Raw genomic sequence first — 21,465 nt, 5'->3', positions numbered from 1 at the left:
CTATAATAATTATGGAGGGTAGAGATATATAATTATTTCAGTGCCATTCAATTTACCAAGCTGTCATTCAAGCAGCAGCTAGAAATTACATTTACATTTAGTAATTTAGTCAGCCTTTTTATCCGAAGAGACTTACAAATGAGGACAACGGAAGCAATCAAAATCAACAAAAGAGCAATGATATACAAGTGCTATAACAAGTCTCAGCTAGCTTAATGCAGCACACATACCAAAGGCTTTTTAAATAATATAATAAATAAAAAGAAAACACACAGGATAGAAAAGGAATAGAGCAAGCTAGTGTTAGAGGTCTTTTTTACTTTTGTTAATTAAAAAAATTAAAAACAAAGAAAGGCATAAACTGGACTTCATATGCTACATCTTGCCTTGATGGCAAAAAGTATTGTTTTAACACAGACATGTTCTTAATTTATCTTTTTAAGTGATAGGTGAGTCTTGCTGTATATATCTATATATAATTTATATATGTAATTTATATAATTTAATGTTCATGATTATTATTATTTTTTTTATTTTTTTTAAAGAAGTGACAAAATATATTTTGGCTTTAGTTCTTATACTAAGATAATTTCTCAAGGAAATCATACACTACAGGAATAATTGCATCTTTTTTAATGCAATGTATATGTAATGTGTTGCAAAAAAAGCTCAGAAAACAAGAAACAAATAATATCAGATAAAATCCTCACATCAGTTTTAAACTGGTAAAGGCCAGTTATTTCTTTTAATAAAGGCATTAAACAAATCCTCCATAAAGCTGCTTTCATTTGAAAAGAGTTCTGGAGGACAAAGCACAGAGAGTTTATATAAGGACACCGATTCCAGATTACTTGGTATGTGTGGGCCGAAAAAGGGAAGAATGTAAAAGGATGTAAACGGCCATGAAGAAAACAAGCATGAAACATGAAAGTTACAGTCAGCTTCTGAATCTCTTTGGGACTAAACCTAAGGATGTTAAAAGTCCTACTGAGGAAATCAAATGCCTTCTAAATAAGATGATATCAGTTGAACTTTTAAAGCAGCTCCAGATGCCTAGCTGATGATGTTATAACTTCTCAAGTGAAGTAATGTGTTTAGTAACGTCAATGTAAACCTGCAACCCCTGTTAATCCTTTTAGAACCAGTCTGAACTTTGACCTTTTAGTATTAGACCAATCAAAGCATTAAGGGAAGCAGAATAAGACCTTTCATGAGTAAAGAGAAGTATATTAAGTAGGCAAAAGAACTGGCCACTGCCAAGTATATGAATGACAAGACATTTGTTTATCATTTACAATGATTTGGAATTACTATGCCATTTGCATGTGCAATTGTTTGGCCATGTTCACCATCAATTAGGTGTAATCATTTATTTTTATAGAGTTTTTAATTGAATAGTATACAAAAGCAATATTCTCTCTATTTCCCTGGAAAACCAAATGTGCATTATCAGGTATTTTCACATTGAATTATTCAGTAGTGTCATGGCTAATTAGGTCATCATTCACAAACCCTTAGCCCTGAGCCTATTCAAACTAGACCTTTAGTGTTAACACTGAATGCGTTTGACAGTGCATGTTTAGCCTGCTACTTCAAGTAGTATTTGAGAAGATCACAAAATTAAATGCAACCATTTGACAGCAGTGAATGGAACACAATGACTCAAGTGGGTCTTGCATTCCACAGCATTAGAAGAGCACTCAATGAACTTGAGGACTAAACCCCCTTTGGAGAAGATTCATCCAACAGAATTAAAACCTCCCCAAAGCAGCTGAATTGGTGAATTCAGGTAAACCGTTTCACTTTTTGACAGCCATCCCAATTAACCCACTCCCAATCAGAAAGGCCCAAATAACTGTCCATAAATCAATCTGCATTATTTATTGTTTTTATTTTTATTTATTTGTTATTTTCATTTATTGTATTTATTTATAGTTATATTTTCAACAGTTTGAACTGATTTTGCAGCAAACAACTTAGTTGTCAACAAGTTGTAGGCTACTAAATTTGTATAATTTTTAAAAAAGGTTTACAATTGTTCAATAAATACAGTTGTTTAATAATTAGTCACATTGATTACTTTAATGTCGCTCTTGCGTCAGTTTTCGAAGCCTCAATGACCCTGTCCCCGTTCCAGTGCATGATAAAAAAAAAAAAAAAAACACATTGAGTAAAAAATGTATGTCTTAGTTTTCATTGTGGGATAAACTATTCCTTTATCTGACCTTTCGCCTTTAACAAAAAAAAAAAAAAAAAAGAAAGAAAGAAATAAAGAAAAAAAAGCGGCAAATGTAGAGGTTCATTCCGTGCGCTTGTGCGTTTACACGATGCGTTTGACGTGCTGTAGTTGACACCTGAGAAAGCGCGCGTGCCACGACTCATATTTCTCTCTTAGCCTATGTCTCGGAATGTGTCTTACGGCGAACGGAGAGGCAGGCTGGGGTAAACGGAGAGGGGGAGGGAGAAGGATCCAAAGTAACAGCGTGAAATTGCATAAAACATGCCAGTGGGCGCTCCGCGCACTTCCACACGCTCTCCGCACGGAGTGGATGTTCACATCCGTTTGTGAAGGGACGAACTCAGAGTGCGTTCCATGGACCAGTATCGAAGTGCCTTCTTAAAATGTTGGATGTATACATGAGTGTTATTTTAGTGTAAGGACAGAGTTTTCTAGAAACCTGCTGCTGAAAGCTGAAAAAAGAGGAACTTCCAACAGACTCTGCTCAGACTTCAGAGATTTTTTTTCTTCTAAAATGCACTTATTTGGAATTTCTGTCTTCTGTCTCGCACTGATTTATGCAACCCTTGCTTTGGAGACAAGTCACGACTACTTTGATTATGATTATGACCAAGATCAAGGGGATGCCATGGTAAGCACCGGCAAGCTCATTTCCACGTCATTTTAAAAGTAGAGAAATTGGTTTAAATCATCATTTATTGGTAATGATTTGTTGCCTAAAATACATGTTTCTAAAATTATTTAAAAACTTAGTAGTAGGCTACTTCTTGAAGCATTGAGGCAACATATCAGCAGTCAACATCACTGGCACTGGTTGTGACTATATTGTTGTAGAACTTAGCCAAGATTCCTGATTCATTTTATTAAGATACCTTTGCAGAATCACGTGAATGAAATTTGTATAATTCAGAAAGGTATTTCAAACTCTAAAGCTTGGACAGATCTTTAAAAGCATTTAATAATTTAGAGTATGATGTCACATGGTGCTTACCTTTGACCTTACTCATCATTATATATGACTGCCCTCTTTTTACATTGGTGTTCCAATTTAACAGGGTTGTTGAAAACACAGTGTACCTCTAGAATATTCACCATTTTCATCTATTTAGCATCCGGGTATCATTTTGGAACAAAAAAATAGGAAATTATTCACATCTCAATTAAAAGGATTAATTTATTTTTGTAATTAAGCATTCACAGATCACTGGTTTAAAAGGAAAATTATTAGAAAGCACAATTATATTGCTATAAACGGTGGAAGCAGGTGTCATTGGGTCAGCAACTTCAGAAGTAGTTTCTCTCTGTTTGAAAGAAAGAAAGAAAGAAAGAAAGAAAGAAAAGAGAAAGAGCTATGATTTAAAAATTTTTAATTTGATCATGTACATAATCCATATACTCAATTGGTGCAATTCTTTTTAATATCTCTTCTTACCTCGGGAGCTTAAAAGTGATCTGTCTGCACATGAGAGGATATGTCTGTTAGTTCTTACTGTACTGTACTGTCTCTGTACTGCTTTTGGCTTGCACAGCCATTAAACATGATTACTTTGACACAACATTCTATCTTTTCATATACAGCAGCAGTGGACTCTTTGGAATTTTACTATGTGCAGTGTATAAATGATACCATATGCTACATGCAGCAACATGGACATCTTGACAAGATCTTGAAATTATTCCCATTGGTAATGTGCGACATGGGCTGTACACTAATCATGATTGCCTAAAATCAGACTTTGTTAAACTTTGTTTTCACTGCTCTCTCTTTTAAACCTTTTAACCTTTGGGTCACAGTTATTAAGATTAATTTAGCTGGAATTCACCTAGTGTAGGGAAAGTCAATTGTAAGTGCGACAGCAACATAAAAAGCTGCTGAATTTCTTATGGTTTATTTTCTGTACACTTGGTTGATATTTGTCTTGTTCTTATGCCATGGAATTGAATAATTTTTCCATAATTGCACATGTGGCTGTATGTTATATGAATGTATTGGATGGGTGACTTAATAATTCATTGGGCATCAGTCAGCACTCAGCTAATATACTGATCTAATTACTCTCCCTTGGACTTTTCCATCATGGCCATCTCTCATCTGTTTGGCAAAGCTGTCCTATAATTCATGAGTAATTGTGATTCTAAATGTAAATCGTGAGGGTTGCGCATGTAGAGAGAGTTATTGTCAAGTAAAACTATCTTTCTGAAGGGGTCACCTGGGAAATGTGGGTGTTTAGGGAGTACACATGAGGTGCTGGGACTACTGATTTGTAGTCTTAATGGCTCTGCTGCAGTCTTGACCTCATTCATTTGGACTGATGTTTGGTTTCATCATGTGGCTTTAAAGAAACTCCATCATGTTTAACAGGGATGTTGACTGCTTTAAGAATGCATATTTTACATTATTAGCTGCTATGTTGCAAGTCTCTTGAGACACTCTGGTTTAAATAAGCATTATATTTCAGTCTGTGTGAGTGTCTTTATGGTTAGTGATGAATGCCTGAGAACAAACCACCCATGATAAAGCACCTCCAGCTTTTCCAAACAATGCTTATTTATTTCTGCCCTTTGGTGATAACTAAGGGATTCCCCAGGGACGTCCTTTCATGTGTGAGTGTGTGGTCATGTCACATGTGTACTTCCCAGGTAGGAAAGTTAGCACAGGTGGAACAGATTGCTCACATCTGCCTCACTTATCTTTTCTTCTCTAATAGCCAATCCACCTGCCAGATCTGCTCGTCCTTTAGCTTCAGATATAGCAGAACCACCTTTCAACACTTTCACAACTTTAGAGGAGCTTTCACCTGGGGGGCAGGGAAAGTCAGAGGTCTTGATGACAGAAGCAAGAAGACTGTCAAGTCCTTGGGGAGGTCAGCAGTTCAACTATTCTTTGAATTAGGCAACTACTGCAAATGGGGTGTTTCAATAGTTGTTACTTCTTAAAACCTATTTTTAATGCTGTACATTAGTAAAGGACTGACATGGTTGAAAGGCTTCAAAGTGTTTTTGGGAAGTACAGCACAGTAGTTGAATGAAAAAAATGAGTGGGTGATTTGATGTGAGGTTTGGTTCAATTCTCAGTTCTTTTAGATGAGGCTGCAGTGGCGTCACTTACTACAAAACTACTACGAAAATCTGGCAAGTGAGCTTTGCTTGTTTAAAATAGACTCATATAAATTGGTTCATATAGGCTTGAGATATTTCTTAATGTAATACAAAATATTAAAGTCCCTTTTCTCTGTAATTTTATTGAACAGTTTTTCCTTCATGTTTTCAGTGCACACTTTTAAGTGTCAACATAGATTTTAGCCTTTTGACAACTTTTATTTTTTATAATGTCTTTTCTAAGGATGAAAGGTATATTTAAATTTACATTTAGTAATTTAACAGACGCTTTTATCCAAAGTGACTTACAAATGAGGACAATGGAAGCAATAAAAATCAACAAAAGAGCAATTATATGCAAGTGCTATAACAAGTCTCAGTTGGCTTAACACAGCACACGTAGCAAGGATTTTTTATTTTTATATATATATAATAAATAAAAAGAAAACAGATAGAAAAGAAAAAAGAATAGCGCAAGCTCGTGTTAGAGGCCTAAAATTAAGTATAAAAACTGTCAGTACCATTAAAGAGTTAGTTTGCCCCAAAATGAAAATTCTGTCATTAATTACTCACTCTCATCTCGTTCCAAACCTATAAGACCTTTGTTCTTCTTCATAACACAAATTAAGATATTTTTGATAATATGAGAGCTCTCTGACCCTCCGTAGACAGCCATGTAACAGCAATGTTCCCAGGTCCAGAAACATAGGAAGGACATTGATAAAATAGTCCATGCGACATCAGTGGTTCAACCGTAATTTTATGAAGCTACGAGAATACTTTTTGTGTGCACAGAAAACAATAATAACAGAATTCTTCTTACCATCTTCCGCCATTTTGGAGAGTAACCCACAGCGTAATCAACGAAATCAGCATTGTTTACGTTTAGCATGTGCACGCTGTCAACTGAACATAAACAACAATGATTACGTTCAGCGAAAGCGCACCCATGATTTTATAAAAAATATCTTAATTTGTGTTCTGAAGATGAACGAAGGTCTTAAAGATTTGGAACGACATGAGGCTAATTATTGACATAATTTTCCATTTGGGGTGAACTAACCCTTTAAAAATGTACTAATATTTACCATTTAGGTACTAATATATATACTTTTGGGACTAATTTAACCTGTTATGCAATAATGTACAGAGGTGTACTTTTGGAAAGGGTTCTGCTTCAGTGACGGGTTCTGCCCCAGTGACAGCTTCTGCTCCTTTTTTTTATGAGAGTATAGCTTTTGTCTTAATAATAGTATTTGTTAAGGTTAACCAAATTAAATGTCCCTCCCCATACAGTGACACTCTCATGGACAGATAAAGGAGCCCATAGATACCTTTTAGTTTGTACATCAGTTCTGTAGTAATCGTACATTCAGTTAGAACAGCAGTAACTTTCATGTTAACATTTGTCTCTTTCTTTCTGTGATGTCTGTAAACCAGCTGTAGGTTTCAGTCCCCTTCAGCAGAGGAATTCAGCTCTGACTGGGCCCAGCAGTGTGCCTGTAGCATCTGGGAGACTTTTTTCTGTGTGTTTAACACTTTTTTTTCCTTTTCAGATCTCAGACTGCTTGTCCAATTTCATCTGCAAGGAGAAGCACTGGAATTTGTGTTAGATCAGAAAATTCCAGATCACTAAAAAAATATTTTTTACCTGCCACCTTCTAGGAAACAACTTATCACTCAGTGTGTGGCCAGTATGGTAGTATAAACTGTTAAAGTATGGAGACTAGGCTTTTGGTGGGAGACAATAAAACTGTGTTTCCCAACTTTTTTTGTTCAGTATCAGCATTAGCATTAGGTACTGCATTGTATCAGAAATGCATTCTTTTAACTCATTATACTGGATATAATTAAGCATTATCATTCATTTTAAAAATTGGGCACCATTACAATAATTCATTTTTAAACTACAAACAGTAGATAATGTACTGTCATGGGTGTCCAAACTTATTCATGGAGGGCCAACATCCTGTAGAGTTTAGCTCCAAACTTAATAGAACACACCTGAACCAGCTAATTAAAAAACTTCCAGACAAGTGTTTTGGAGCTAGTTGGAGCTTAACTCTGCATGATGTTGGCTCTCCAGGAGTAGGATTGCACACCCCTCATATAGGTGAAATAGTAACAATAATAAAACTCACCAAGCTTCCTCTGCCTTTAATGAAATGGCTTGTTTGACTCTTCAGCGGGCAATCATGCAGAAACCTTCCTTAAGACCACATGGCAGATTTATTTGTAATTAAAATTTAGATGGGACAACATTAACACCTTTAAATACCATAGAAGCAAGAAATATCACCCACAAGTGGATATGCAATCATTTGTACAAATCTTAATGAGAAGTCAAGTGAAGAAAAAGACTTGCAGATTAACAAAGCCTTTTCTGTTCAGTTTAAATATGTTAGAAGCAGAAACAGTTTAAGAGAAGAGCAACTTGGAATATCAGCTTATTCATTGATTTTGCTTTCCACAGAGAAAACAAAGTCATACAGGTTTGGAACAATGTGAGCGTGAGTAAATGATGGCAGAATAATCTTCTTTTTTTTTTTGACAAACTAATCCTTTAAAGCTTTCTTAAGACTTTGCAAGAGATGTGCAATCCACATGCCAAGACGTATGAATACTCGCAGAGTGGATTCTGCTTAAACCTTACTAATGTCGCTCTTGACAGTTTCTGTTCAGACAGGATATTTGCTTCATATAATTCTTTAAGTATGCCAAAACAAGAACCCCATACCCCCTTCCCCCACTGTTTCATTGGGATTTCATGTACAGCTCTATTATGTTTTGGAGAGCTTAAGTATTGGGTTACAGAACATTAGAACTAATATCCCTGTGGTCTTATTGAGTAGTGGGCAACCCTCCAGGCTAATAACTTTATTGCACCACAGAAATCTTTACCAAGTATGCGTCAGAAGTGCGCAGTAATTGCATCCTGACACATGCCCGCCTCTACACGTGAAACGGATCAGACCAAGAAAGCAACGCTTTCTAAAAAAAGGAAGAGAGGTTCTTATGGGACTCTGACCAAACTCTAGATTATTTCATCAAATCAACATGAAATCAAAATGAACACTGTTTATTTTCCTAAAGCACATTCCTGGTCTTGTTCTTGATTCATCAGTGCATGCTGTTCCAAATTGTCCAAAAACTAATTGTTTACCTTTATGATCTGTTATTAAAATGTAATGACTTGGTCTGCCACGGAACCGACTTTCCATTTTGGCTGAGACTCAAAGCCAAATGAAAGTGAAAACTGATATCATTTCAACCAAAAACAACTTAATTCTAGTGTTTGCTTATTTAGCAATTGCGCAAAACAAAGTGTAATTAGTGCAATGCAATTGCACTGGATCTTATTATCTGTTTATATTTTAGAAAATATTGTTTTTGAATGTACTGATTCAGACACTGACAGAGTCCTGTATTATTACCTGCTCGGTGTTGTATCCAGTGTTGCTAGGTCATCTTAATGGATGTAGCAGATACTAGGTTTAAGACTGGAAAAATAATTTCCATGCACATGGTCTGGTCTCAACAGTGCATGCATGTGCATTAGTGTGTGTACTGAGTCCAGCGGTTAGTTTAAAATCATATGAAAGATCATAATATAGCATTCATGAGTTCTCTACCTTGGGGACCATCTCAATTGCCTCAGAAAAACAGGACAGATTAGGATTGTTTGTCTGAAATGTGGGAAGCTTGGATGTCGAAGAGGGTCTCAGTTACTTTTCAGACTTGTGGCCAGACTTATTCTCAAAGGAACTGGTTCTCCACTAGGTCAAAGGCTCAAAGCTTGCAGTCAGTTCTAGGGTTTCTAAGAGATCATTAGAGGGTTAATGATATCTCAGATCGTCTTCCTCTCCTCCTGAGTGTTGGCTTGCGTAGCCTCAGACATGCCCTCAGCAGACTTCACCGACATCCTTCAAGTTCAGCGAGCAGAGTGCCATTTGCAAGCCTGCTCTCTGGAGTCCAATACTGAGGATGAAAGGTATGTCTGGAACAGACGCAACATGTGTTCTTGTGCATATGTACCAATGCTAGTGTCCACGATGGGGGCCATGTTCCACCTGAGTTCACTGAGGATGTCTGTTGTCTGCAATACTCCCCAGTGACAAGTTTTTTTTTTTTTTTTTTTTTTTTTACCAGAAATCAGTACAATGCTACTGATTGTAAGTGTGCAAAAACAATCTGGTTATCCACTGTATCCGCTGTATGTCACGTCACATTCACTGTTGTAATCTTTAGAACTGGCTGGTCCTCTCTTCACATTCTCATAACTGCCCATTATAGATAATAAACCACAAGTGATTGCCTGAGAGGCCTTTGGAGCATAAAAAATGCTTGTTTTATTTTTTTTTACAGACTGGTTTGTTATGAATCTGTGTAATAAATACGAAATTATGTAATAAAATGGTCTGTTTTGTTGCTGAAAAACATTTCAAATAACTATATTTTTGCAAGTACATTAAAAAAAACCTGATTACATAATTAGCAGCAAGCAATATCTCAACCTAAAGATTATATGAAAATGATAACAATGAAATTGTGAAGGCTGACATTTTGATTAGGTTTTAGCGTAGGAGTATGAGGTGACTGTAATGGAAATGAAACTGTATAAACCTGGCATAAATATGAAGCATTTTGACTCAGACTAAAGGAATTTATTCAGTGAGGGTGCCTTCCAGAAACCTCATCCAAAATAGCTCCGGATACTGGTATCAGCAAAGAGGATAAACGCTAACCTCATTGCCAAAAAAGGATCTAGTTGTTTTTTTCATTGAGTCAGTTTTGTGGTTTGCTTCAGGAAACACGAAGCCGTCAAGAGACTGCATGTTGCTTTTGGGTTGTCTGAAATGATCCTTCTTTCTGATGATGCACATTTTATAACTGGCACAAAACTGTTGACTCAAGTTTGAACTTTTAAATAATAGCATTCATGATAGGGTCATCATCATCACTGGGATCCCTTGCATGCATGGCATCAAATCTTGTTTTAGCTACAGTGAACATGGAATCCTGTTCCAAGTGTTAAAACCAGCTGCTTTCACTTGTGATTCATTCAATGAGACATACGTTCTAGCATTAGAGGTGAATGATTCTTTCGCATTTTTTCTTTTATTATTATTGGTTCACATTACAATGTGCCCTCATGTCTGACCATTGATGATGTATGCATCTATCATCAGTTCATCATTTCATCACTTCCCATGAATCACTGTCCTTCGGAACCAAATGCAATCCCTTACTGAGGCCATTCCCACTTCAACTCTTAAAATGTCCTTCAAATTTTAAGAATTTTATTTTTGTAATAAAACTGCTATAAGATGTTAGATGCAATCTGCCTTTAAAATTTATTTACATTTTGAATTTAACATTGATACTGGCAAGCAAATGTGGTTAAAATGCAGTAAAATGCAGTAATTTAGTAAATAATAATTTATTATATATTATTGTTGTTGTTGTTGAAACTGGTATTTATTTTGTAATACAATCCCTAATTTGAATTGGATCACAATAGTGAAACAATGAATGCCTTTCTGGGTCAAGTGCCCTCAGACTTCATGGTTTCCATTTGTACCGTTCTCCCATCAGTCTCTTTTTTTTGTTGTTGCTACTGAAACATAAAAATAGGGCATTGTATCTGTGTTTTTACAATTACCAAACCTGAAGTTTGGGACTGACTCACGTGTGAATGTGTCTGTATGCTGAACACCACACATCATTTTCTCAGTCTCCATTGTTTCTGTTAGGAAACAGACCAGTGTGTTATCTCAGGAATCACTGTAAACAAAGGCATGGAAGAGGCCATATACAATAGTCTTGTTCATACTGTTTTTGTGGTATTCGAGTTTCCTGAATAAACAGAAGGGAGTCAATGCAGGGAGAAGCAGTCATTTCCTACAAGGATTGTATTTTTCCTCTTTCCACGATTAACGCAATTTTCCTTGGTGTGCGGTGCAACTGAATGTTTGCAGGTAACAATGTGGGTTAAAATCTTGTTCAGCCATGTTGAAACTATGCAGCCTTAAAGTCATATTTCACATAAATGGTTACATTTTTATTGTTGAGGGTGGGATTTTGGCGAAGTTAAGTGTCCTGTATCATGAAAAATGGCCTTCAAGTTTATACTTTCAAACTGTCCACTGTAACGCTTTTGTTTGTTCTGAGGATCTCCTTTGAAAATGAGACAAGTCGGGAGGATCAGAAAATCATTGCTTGCACTTACCTAGCCAAAATATTTTATTGTATGTATGTAAATAATGGGTTTTACAACAAAATGTAAGAGTAAGAGAAGCTATTTCCTACCATTTGAGATAATAAATTATCCGCTGTAAACTTGGGGGTCTGCCTAATAAGATTTCAACAACAAGAAGGGATAAAGTGATACAGACTGGGCCAATACAAAGACTGGCCTTCTTAAAGAGGAATGCAGAATTCTAATGTGGTTCAATTCAAGTTATAATTCCTTGTATTTATATAGCGTTTTTCTGGACACTCAAAGCGCTTTACATAGAAGGGTAATCTCCGCATCCACCACCAACAAGTTTTCTCACTTTTTTAACACCTCCACAAGTGAGGGAGGGTGCCCGTTTTTATCGGCATTCATGATCAGCCATGTGGGTAAACTTGGCATGATTCCTGGAATGTCCCAGACAGCAGTATCATTTTCCATCAGGCACTTTGGGCTGTTTTCAGACGCTGTTGGTGTTTTCACACTTCTTACAAACTCTCATTCTGCTGTGGATTAAGGGGAGTTCAAGGTTTGGGGTGATTTGATTGCGTGTCTGACATAGCTCCATCTTCACAGGCAACCCTGGATCACATCTATCAGCTTCCTGAGTAAGCAATACAGTCAATTGTCTGAGCCACAAGAGACCATTCAGGTCTGACCATTCCATCAATTAAGGCATGGCCTGCGTGTCTAAGTTTCAGACTTAATTTCCACACATTCATGATATAGAAAACCTTTACCTATCTGATGATTGATTATGTAGCTGTTCATTTTAAGACCCCATATGTTGAGTAAATAGTGTTTTGTAGTACCAGCTTGATTAAACACAAAATAAGCTTCTACTGGTAAGGTTAAACCAATGGCTTTTTATTAGTAAGAAAGCATCTGCTTAGGATATGCACAAACAGAGGTGCAAACGCCATAACCTAAGTCAGGGGTAGGCAAGTTCGATCCTAGAGAGCCGCAGACCTGCAGAGTTCAGCTTCAACCTTAATCAAACACACCTGAACAAGCTTATCAATCCCCTCAGGATAACTAAGGTACAGGGAGGTGAGGGTTTTTTTCAGGGTTGGAGCTGAACTGTGCAGGACTGCGGCTCTCTAGGACCGAACTTGCCTACCCCTGACCTAAGTGGAGCTGTTCTAACTGTCTAGTGATATTAAAACAATGGAAAAGTTAACCGTGTTTATGATTGTTGATCAAATATTGATTCAGTGGGTAAAGTCCCAAACCATCTTTTATAAGTCAATGAGAGATTGAAACATGCAATAAAAACAGTTGGATATTTCTCTTAGTCACTCTGGGATATATCCAATATGGCATGCTTAATTGTTGTAGTGGAAAGGCAATGTTCTGTTCCAGCACATTGATCAAGCCCTCTTCATTGTGTCTAGCTCTGGTTTAACTCTCTTCTGTAAGTGTAACACTGCTGGTTGCTAGTAGTTATGCAAAAATGAAAACACTTTTATAATTTACTCTTACCCTCATTTACATAAACAAAGATCTTCAAGTGTTACTCTGGTGTAGCTCTCTCAAGGAAGAGTTATTTTCTGATTTGTGATACCTGTGGCATCATCCCCGAGGAAAAAGTTAACAGAACTGTGACAGTAAATATGAACTGTGTAATGGAACAATTCCCTGTAGTATAAGCTGACAAGCTTTTCCCCAGTTTTATTCTGTTTCTCTGTCTTATCAGGAGCATTCAGAGCCAGACTTTGTGGAGCAGTTGCGTTCAGCAGGTAGCGTGGACGAGCTTATGAGAATCGTTTACCCCAGCTACTGGAGCATGCTGAAGTGTCGTTCCAAGATGGGATTGCGCTTACCTCAGAGAGATCACAGCTCCACAGAAACAAGGTCGGAGGAGGCTTCCTATGCGGCTGCTTTCATCAATCTTGAAATTTTTACAAGTGAGTGACTATTAATTTAGAAAGAGCACAGACTGCCATTATTGTCTTACAGAAAAGTCTTTTTGACAATCCTGAGACAAAGTTTCTTTAGGATGCCAAGTATGTGTCAGACTGTGATCTGCAATAATTGCAGTGCATACAAATCAATGCATTTCACTGTTGGACTTTTTTAATGTGTCTGTTCTTCCTGTCTTGCTGCGCTTCTTCCAGGTATTCAGACAGAGTGGAGAAACACCCTGTGCATGCCACGCCAAGTTTGTTTAGATGTTGGGAAAGAGTTTGGGGCAGCTACAAACACCTTCTATAAACCACCCTGCGTGTCTGTCTACAGATGTGGGGGCTGCTGCAACAGTGAGGAGCAAGTGTGCAAGAACATGAGCACTTCATATATCAGCAAGACGGTGAGTGATGCTATCAGCTTGTGACTGCATCCACAAATCTGTTTATGTGAAGGAGGGATGGAACCAAGTGTGAGCAGTATTGACATTCATTTTTCATCACTCATTTTACATAAATTTTATATCACTTTTTGGCCTTCCATGCACATGGAGACAACATTTTATCCTGTGAAAACTGAGCTTATTAATGGTGCTCTCCCAAATAGATACATTTGAAAATGTTGTTTTCACATTGTAGTGTTGACTGTGTAACTGGAGGTATTCAAATTTTGTTGCACATTTGAAAATGAAACACTTTTAGCTATGTTACGTGTATTGTACTGGTAGATATATGCAATTATGTGCAATTCACTTTCATAGCTAAATATATGGTAGTTTATAAACTCTTTATATCACAGTCCTGCAAAGGTGATAAAACAATTTAATCTGCCAGAAGAATGGCATGAGAACTTTATTTAGTCTGTTAATTTTGTATCATCTCAAGTGAGATTTTTTTTCCTGATGATTCAGTGTAGATGAGAAACTTTTGGACAATACTTGAAATCGGTAATGTGGACAGAGAACGTTTTGAAGCAAAGATGCCGTTTTCAAATGTATCCAGAATAATGTTGTAGATCTAATCTTGGGTTCAGCACACTTTTGGTTTAAGCCTCAGTCACATCTGGTTCTATAAGATTATTTGCATCAAATTCAGATAAATATACAGGCAATTTTGTCACTGCATACCCTAAACTCACACCTTGTATATAAATGTAATAACATATAAACTTGAATAATCTTCAATCAAAAGCGTCTGCTTTTGTTTTAATGCCTACTCCCAGTGTAGACAAAACTCAGATGATCAGTTAAGCTTTGATTTAAAGAGTTGTGGATGAAACGGGTTTGGTTGGGAGGTCATGACTGTGAATTATTTGCAAGAAGGCCTCCTTTAATTACCCCCCTTATTTTGGGTGGGCTGACCTCAGCAGGCAATGGGTTCTCCTCATGTGATTTAAACCATGACGCCCTCCCACTAGTTGAGCCGCCTGAGCAGGTCAAGGTCTCCATGTCCATGCTACTGCGCCAGAGACGTAAAACTCCCATTCTGGGCACAAAGCCTGAACAGCAAATGCAATGTGAAGATTTTTTTAAAAAATCTTAGTAAGATATGGATTATGAAATTACAAGCTCCAGGAATGACTGGGTCAAGAGTAAAGTATGCATTACATGAACATGGTTGCGATTTGAATTACTGGTATTAGTGTTGATAAGCTACTTACATTAAGCAGAATGCAATGTAATGCCAACAAAGCCTTTAAAAATGCCTACAAGAGTGAAATATCTGTGAAGCAACTGTGACAAGTGAACCTGTTAGAGCTTGTCATCAGTCTCAGAGAGAAAGTGAAAACATATTAAATGGACTTTTGGTTTCGTCTGACCCTTGTTTCACCTGCACCTACCTAATACTCAGGCCTAGTAGACTGTTAATACTGCAGTAAAGTGTTTTTATCATCAAGAGAGGTGGGCTGACACATTTACAGGGTGAGCAAGTGAAGATTTAGGGATCACTTGTCCTGGTAAAAGCAGTAAATAACTAAATTATAGAGTCCTGCGAAAACCTCAAAGAGAAAGAGTGTGTATTTCCAAAGATTTTGACCCAATTGCATTTCACCAATTCAATCTTTGTTGAGAAGAGATGGGTTGTTAATTTTTCCTTTGTTCTTGATTAATATTATGTGTTAATGGCCCATTAAATATAGTAAATATAGTTTTCTTATATTTACACTCTTCCTTTTTTATTGTTTTTGTAGACTGGATTGAGCTCATCAATACAGTACATTTTCACTGATTTCGATTGCTAAAGCAGTTGTCTTTAGATGTACAGTAGCTATGCAGTTAGAAAGTGTCCATATGACTTTGTGTACTTAAGAAACATAGAAGAATGGAGAGGTGAAGCGAGCCAACCAGTGGGGTCAGAGAGACTGTAAAATCCAATAATTCTCTTTTTTATCAAACACAATTAATTTATGTGTGTCTTGAGAGTGGTTTGTTAATCCAACAGGAGCAGACGTGGGAGGTTTAGCATTCCAGGGGTTTTGGAAACTTGTTTGTTTGTTTGTCCCGCTAAAAGAATTTCCAATGATGAATCCAATGACAATGAAGAGTCCATGATGAATAGACAAGACAAAAGAGACCAAAAATGTAATTTATGTCATCTATGATTCAGCCTCATGTTGTTCCAGGCCTGTGTGACTTTCTTTCCATGTTCTTTTCCATGAAATTACAATTACGTCAACTGAAGCCTTCAGACTTCAAAAAAGATACAACATCACCATGAAAGTATCCTAAAAGTGGTGAGTTAACACTCATAGCACTGAAGGGGAAAGTTTAGCATTGAATTCTGATGCTGTTTGGCATCAGAACACATGGATTATAGCAGACAATTTATGTGGACCTATTTTATTTTACTTTTATGGTGCATTTATGTCATGTTTTGAAGCTTGACCAGAGAATTCTTCAGAAATTCTACTTTTATGCTCCACATTAGAAATAAAGTCATATACATTTGCAGCAACCTAAGGGTGAGTATATGATGACAGAATTTTAATTTCTGTGTAAAATGTCCGTTTAAGCAATTTATTGAATCATAGTTTAATTGCACATTCAACATAAATGCCTTGGAATGTTTCCTCATAGCAGGAGGAAATTTTGATTTATTGGTCAAACAGTATTTGCCTGCCTTGCAAATTATCTTGCACGAGTTCCTTATTACCCATTTCCCCTTACCAGTTTGATCAAACTGTAGTTGAGGTTGTGTCTGTACACTGATTTCACAGAAGGGCTATGCGCAATCACAGTTGCACAACTCCTTTAGACTTAAATCCATTCATTAATCTTGATTTAGATATAATTGACTGCCCACAATTCATTTTGACATCCTGCAAACTCCTTAAAGTAACCCTTCATCCAGTTTCACATCTTACCTCAGTTTGATTTAATTGAAAATATGACCTTTCTTCCATTTTCACTCTGCAGTTGTTTGAAATCACAGTTCCTATGAAGTATGGGGCCAAGCCAGTCACCATAAGCTTCGCCAACCACACTTCCTGCAGCTGTTTGTCAAAACAGGATTTGTATCGACAGCAGCACTCAATAATTCGAAGAGCCTTACCAGAGTAAGTGTTCACACTCCCGCACATGTCCCTAAGCGCTAAAGTGTGATGAAGATTTTTGATGATTTGATGAAAGCTTTTAATGTGTTATGTCTGTACTATTTTATTTCTCTGTTCCTTTGAATGTTTGAGAGGTTAGAATAGAATATCAGTGTAGACTAACACTGTGTACCACACTGTCATATTGTATCACGCCATAACAGCTTGATGCAGTCTACACTGTTCCAAATCCATTTGTACTGTTGTCAGAAGCAGTACAAGCATATGGAGTACACCACATCATGCTCCATAAAAAAGCCATGCATAAGAACTACATAAAAACTATAATTTTTCTTTGAAGGTTTTTTCCACACAGCATAAGAGAATTGATGATGTTAGCATGTTGCTAAAGATTAGGTCACATTTACCTTTGTCAAATTTTCTTAAACTAAATACAGTCATTTCAATAGGAATCCATGAGATAGGGAATTTCAAGTGATTGCGAAATAATTCCCCATGTAAATTTTGCATTATGTTAAAGTTGGTTTTGGTTGTAGTTGCCAACAGCAAATATTGACCATCAAAAAGCTGCTTGGTTTGCAAGTGACTTCTGTGTGAGCTGTGCTTCATACATCGCTACACTATTGACAACATACCTAATTTTCCTTAAAAATGCAGTAATGTGACCACACCTTAAGGTAATGGTGCAGTAATCTAATAAATATAAAACATATACAGTAGCACATACAAATATTGGGGAAAAACGAAACAATTATGTATCCCACTAAACTAATTAACACTTACAGATACAGTATTGAATTAAAAGGTTTATTTGCGATCAACATTTCTCTCATCCACCATCTTGGAGTTTTGTTTTCTGTTGAGCTTATCACAGTTTGTTGTGGGAGTATCTTTTCCTCTTGGCAAAACATGTGAATGTCACTTTGGATAAAAGTGTCTGTCAGATGCATAAATGTAAAGGTAGATGCTAATTTGTGGAACAGAGCAACAGTTTTCTAAAATCTATTACTCAGCCTTAACAGAAATCTTGAACAAAATAAGTGCTGAAGTGTTAAAATGCACTCTGGTGTAGTGGGAGGATAACTTATATAAGAGATAAACTATCACACCAAGACATTAAAAAAATTGACTTGACTGTATTCCCTGTTTGTTTTGGCCTTCTTTAGCATCTCATCAGCGGATATGTGGCTACACTGATGTGTGTATTTTGGATGTAGTTGCACACCCAATGACGTACAGTAGCTCATCAATTAGATTTTCATATTGGTGGTTTGGTGTGGCCACCCATTGTTAAGGCTGACAGAGGACTTCCTGTTCATCTGTTGTTTTAGGAATTTTGTCAGGCAGGAAAATCCCTGTAGGGAATCTTAATGAACTTACCATGCAGTGTGCAGAGTTGATGAACTAATGAGCACCGACAAGCGAGCTACAAAGCATATGTATTTTTTGTGGCCAGATGCAAACAGCATAAATGTTGTTTGTAATAGATGTTCAAATAATTATTTTTATATTAGTTTAGGTGGGTGGTATCTTAACTGTCTGTGCTGAAGTACACAATTCATGGGATTAATTCCAGTTATTTTTGACTCAGGAAAAATGCATATTATGCATAATACGATGCATATTATTTACAATGTGGGTGAAAAACTAGATATTCAAATTTAACCATTTAAAGCTGACTATATAGAATGTATTGCCCCTCTTGACTATATAGCATCTATTGAAATGCTTAATTTGATATATAGAGAAACACTGATGACCTTGCATTTTAGCCACCACAGAAATAGAGACAGCCTAAACATTTTGTTTTCTCTAGTCCCAAACCCATTTTCTTTATTTCTGATACCTCTGCCACTTCCCTTGCTGCCAAGGTGAGAGATAGAGGAGTCATTTTAATGAGCATAGCAGAGCGTAGACACATGGCAAGAACTGTGAACTCTGTGAAGAAGATGAATCAACTGTAAAAATCTTCAAATTTCTTGCTGTATCAGCTCAAAAGTTAATCTGAGCTGAAGTTTTTCCAAAATGCAACATAGCATGTTTAGCATTTCTATATTATGTAATGTTTAATCATTATGTAATGTACTATTTATTCAGATTGTCATACAACAAATACATTATTATGTGCATATTTGACTGTTGTTTTAATGTAATTATCAGATATTGACAGCACAGTGAATTTAATATTTTCTTATATTTTAAGCTGCATCTAGTATTTAGGAATGGGTTATTATATTAATTAATTAATAATTAAGGTTCTCTTTGCAAAGTGTGCATTCTTACAGCAAAAAAAAAAAAAAAACAGTTTAACAAATCAGCTGAACAAAAACAAACAAACAAATAAAAACATCTCTGAGGTCATTATATAATTGGAATCTAAATAAATCTCATAAATCTTAATTTGTTCCAAAAAAATCAAATAAAAATAGGTTAAGAGAGCTCCCTAGAAATTGGGAATCCCTATTTTAGACCATGAAATATTAAAATTTGTTTTGTTTTATACTTAACGTGACTTTACACTGTTGTCTAAAAGCAATTAGTCAATGGAGATTGCGCTATATTGTGGTTATTGGGATGACTGTGTTTTGCAGTCATGTTTTTGTATGCTAATAACCATAATGTAGCTCCACCTCCATAGTGTTTTTTTTTTTTGCATACACATTAAAGGTATTGATTGCAAAAATCAAAAAAAAAGAAAAAAAATACCTAAATGAGTTGCAAAATACTGTCTTGAATAGAATTGGAACCCTGAAGCTGTTTTCTATCTCTCAGTACTTTTTTAGAATTAAGCACAGCCCCTGATTTCAGCCCTGAGTTGTTCCCTCACATACTTTGTATAAATGTTTACCATTTTATCCTCTCAACGAACAACGGATTAGCCCCGTCGCCTGTTTGTGACATAAGTCAACGTGCTAAAATGTGACTCATTGTACACACAATGAGTAAAGGAAAGAAAAGAGGTGAAAAAGACTTAATAATACACGCTTTGTGTGCAAAAACAGCGGCTGCTCTTTCTGTGTAGAGGAAACCTATCGATCCCACATGTGTGGCAATGAAAGCCAGTTTGTTACTCCATCACTCTGAGATCTGTTTGCAAACAGGAGGGGAAGCATCACAGAGATGTTAGCCATGTTGGGAAAGGGAAAGAGGGTGACACACTTTGGAAAATGGAATTTACACAGGGCGTGTGCAGCTGCCGTTCAACATATGATTACTTTGTTTAGCTCCCTGTCATGGAACAGGAGGTGTTATGTTAGTAAAGAAATATGAACTAGTTGACAGCTTTTGATTTATGTCTTTTACATTGTGCATCTGTTGCTGCACAGTGCATTCAAGGCATTGCTAGAAAATATAAGTTTAGCCACAATAACTACATTGATTGTGTTACTTCAAAACACTTCCATAAATCAAAGTGTTATAGAGTTATTCACCCAAAGATTATAATCTGTCATCATTTACTCACTCACATGTGATTCCAAACCCATAAGGCACATATACAGAGATTTTGAATGTAGGCTGAGAAATGTATTTGCCTCCATTGAAAGTCTAATCCATCAAAACTGTGATGCTTTAAAAAGTTTATAAAGATAAAAGTAGTCCATATGAATCCGGTTTTAAAGCTTCTGAAATCTTCTGAAGAGTCATGATCACATTTACATTATTCATTTACCACTTTTATTCACATAAAAACATTGATCTGGGCACATCTATGGAGCACATCAAATATGGGACTTATTGCTTGAATTGCGCGAATAAACCTTCTTGTAGAAACTCAAATGTTCTTTCATGACACACGAGAACGAACCCAATTGGTTCTCCAGCATCAAGCAAGCATGTTTCATCTTCTTTTACCCTCTAAGATGTGCTCTGTGTATGAGATGAATGAAAGTATCAAGCGTTTAGAACAGCGTGACGGAGACTAATTGATTACAGAATTTTCATTTTTGAGTGAACTGACCCTTTAATTATTCATCATGCATGTTTGCATGTCAAATCAAAACATGCTAAATGCTAAAAAGCAACCCTGAGTCTTTCAGTGAAGAACTGGAGAAAAGAACTGTTTATTGTTATGTTTTTCAGAGCGTTTTTTTCTTAAGTCATCCCCTGTCAAAGTGATTTGCGGTAGGGGGAGTGAAAAGGAAAGAGGCATCATCCCCCCACTAGGTCCTGCACAGCCAGGCCTTGCTTAAGAAAAAGCAGATGTGTTCCTAGGGCGACCTGCACTGTGGAAGTGTGTTATATGTTGTTTTGGTTTCCCGGACACACTGAGGATTCATCTCCTCATTCCTCTCATGCTTTCACCCAAGCAGGGACAGCATACTGTCTGCGCATGTGAGGATACCACTTTTTAGAGAGTTCAGTGCGGACGTGCAGCTTTACCTTTAGCTGACGTCATTTACTGTGCTTGTCTCTTTAATTGTTTACAGCTGTCTTT

General features: G+C 36.6%; 1 protein-coding gene across 1 annotated transcript in view; it reads left to right on the top strand.

The window, feature by feature from the left end:
• The first annotated feature begins 2,409 nt into the window (after positions 1 to 2,409).
• Positions 2,410 to 21,465, top strand: part of vegfc (vascular endothelial growth factor c) — a 33,327-nt gene continuing 14,271 nt past the window's right edge. Inside the window, exons 1-4 of the mRNA XM_059554319.1 lie at positions 2,410 to 2,870; positions 13,270 to 13,480; positions 13,691 to 13,881; positions 16,894 to 17,033. Of these exons, the coding sequence (XP_059410302.1) occupies positions 2,754 to 2,870; positions 13,270 to 13,480; positions 13,691 to 13,881; positions 16,894 to 17,033 (659 nt within the window). The 5' untranslated portion in view covers positions 2,410 to 2,753. The remainder of the gene's footprint in view (positions 2,871 to 13,269; positions 13,481 to 13,690; positions 13,882 to 16,893; positions 17,034 to 21,465) is intronic.

Source organism: Carassius carassius, chromosome 7 (assembly GCF_963082965.1).
Source record: "Carassius carassius chromosome 7, fCarCar2.1, whole genome shotgun sequence".
In the NCBI taxonomy this organism is placed as follows: Eukaryota; Metazoa; Chordata; class Actinopteri; order Cypriniformes; family Cyprinidae; genus Carassius; species Carassius carassius.
This window is presented reverse-complemented; position numbering and strand designations above follow the sequence as displayed.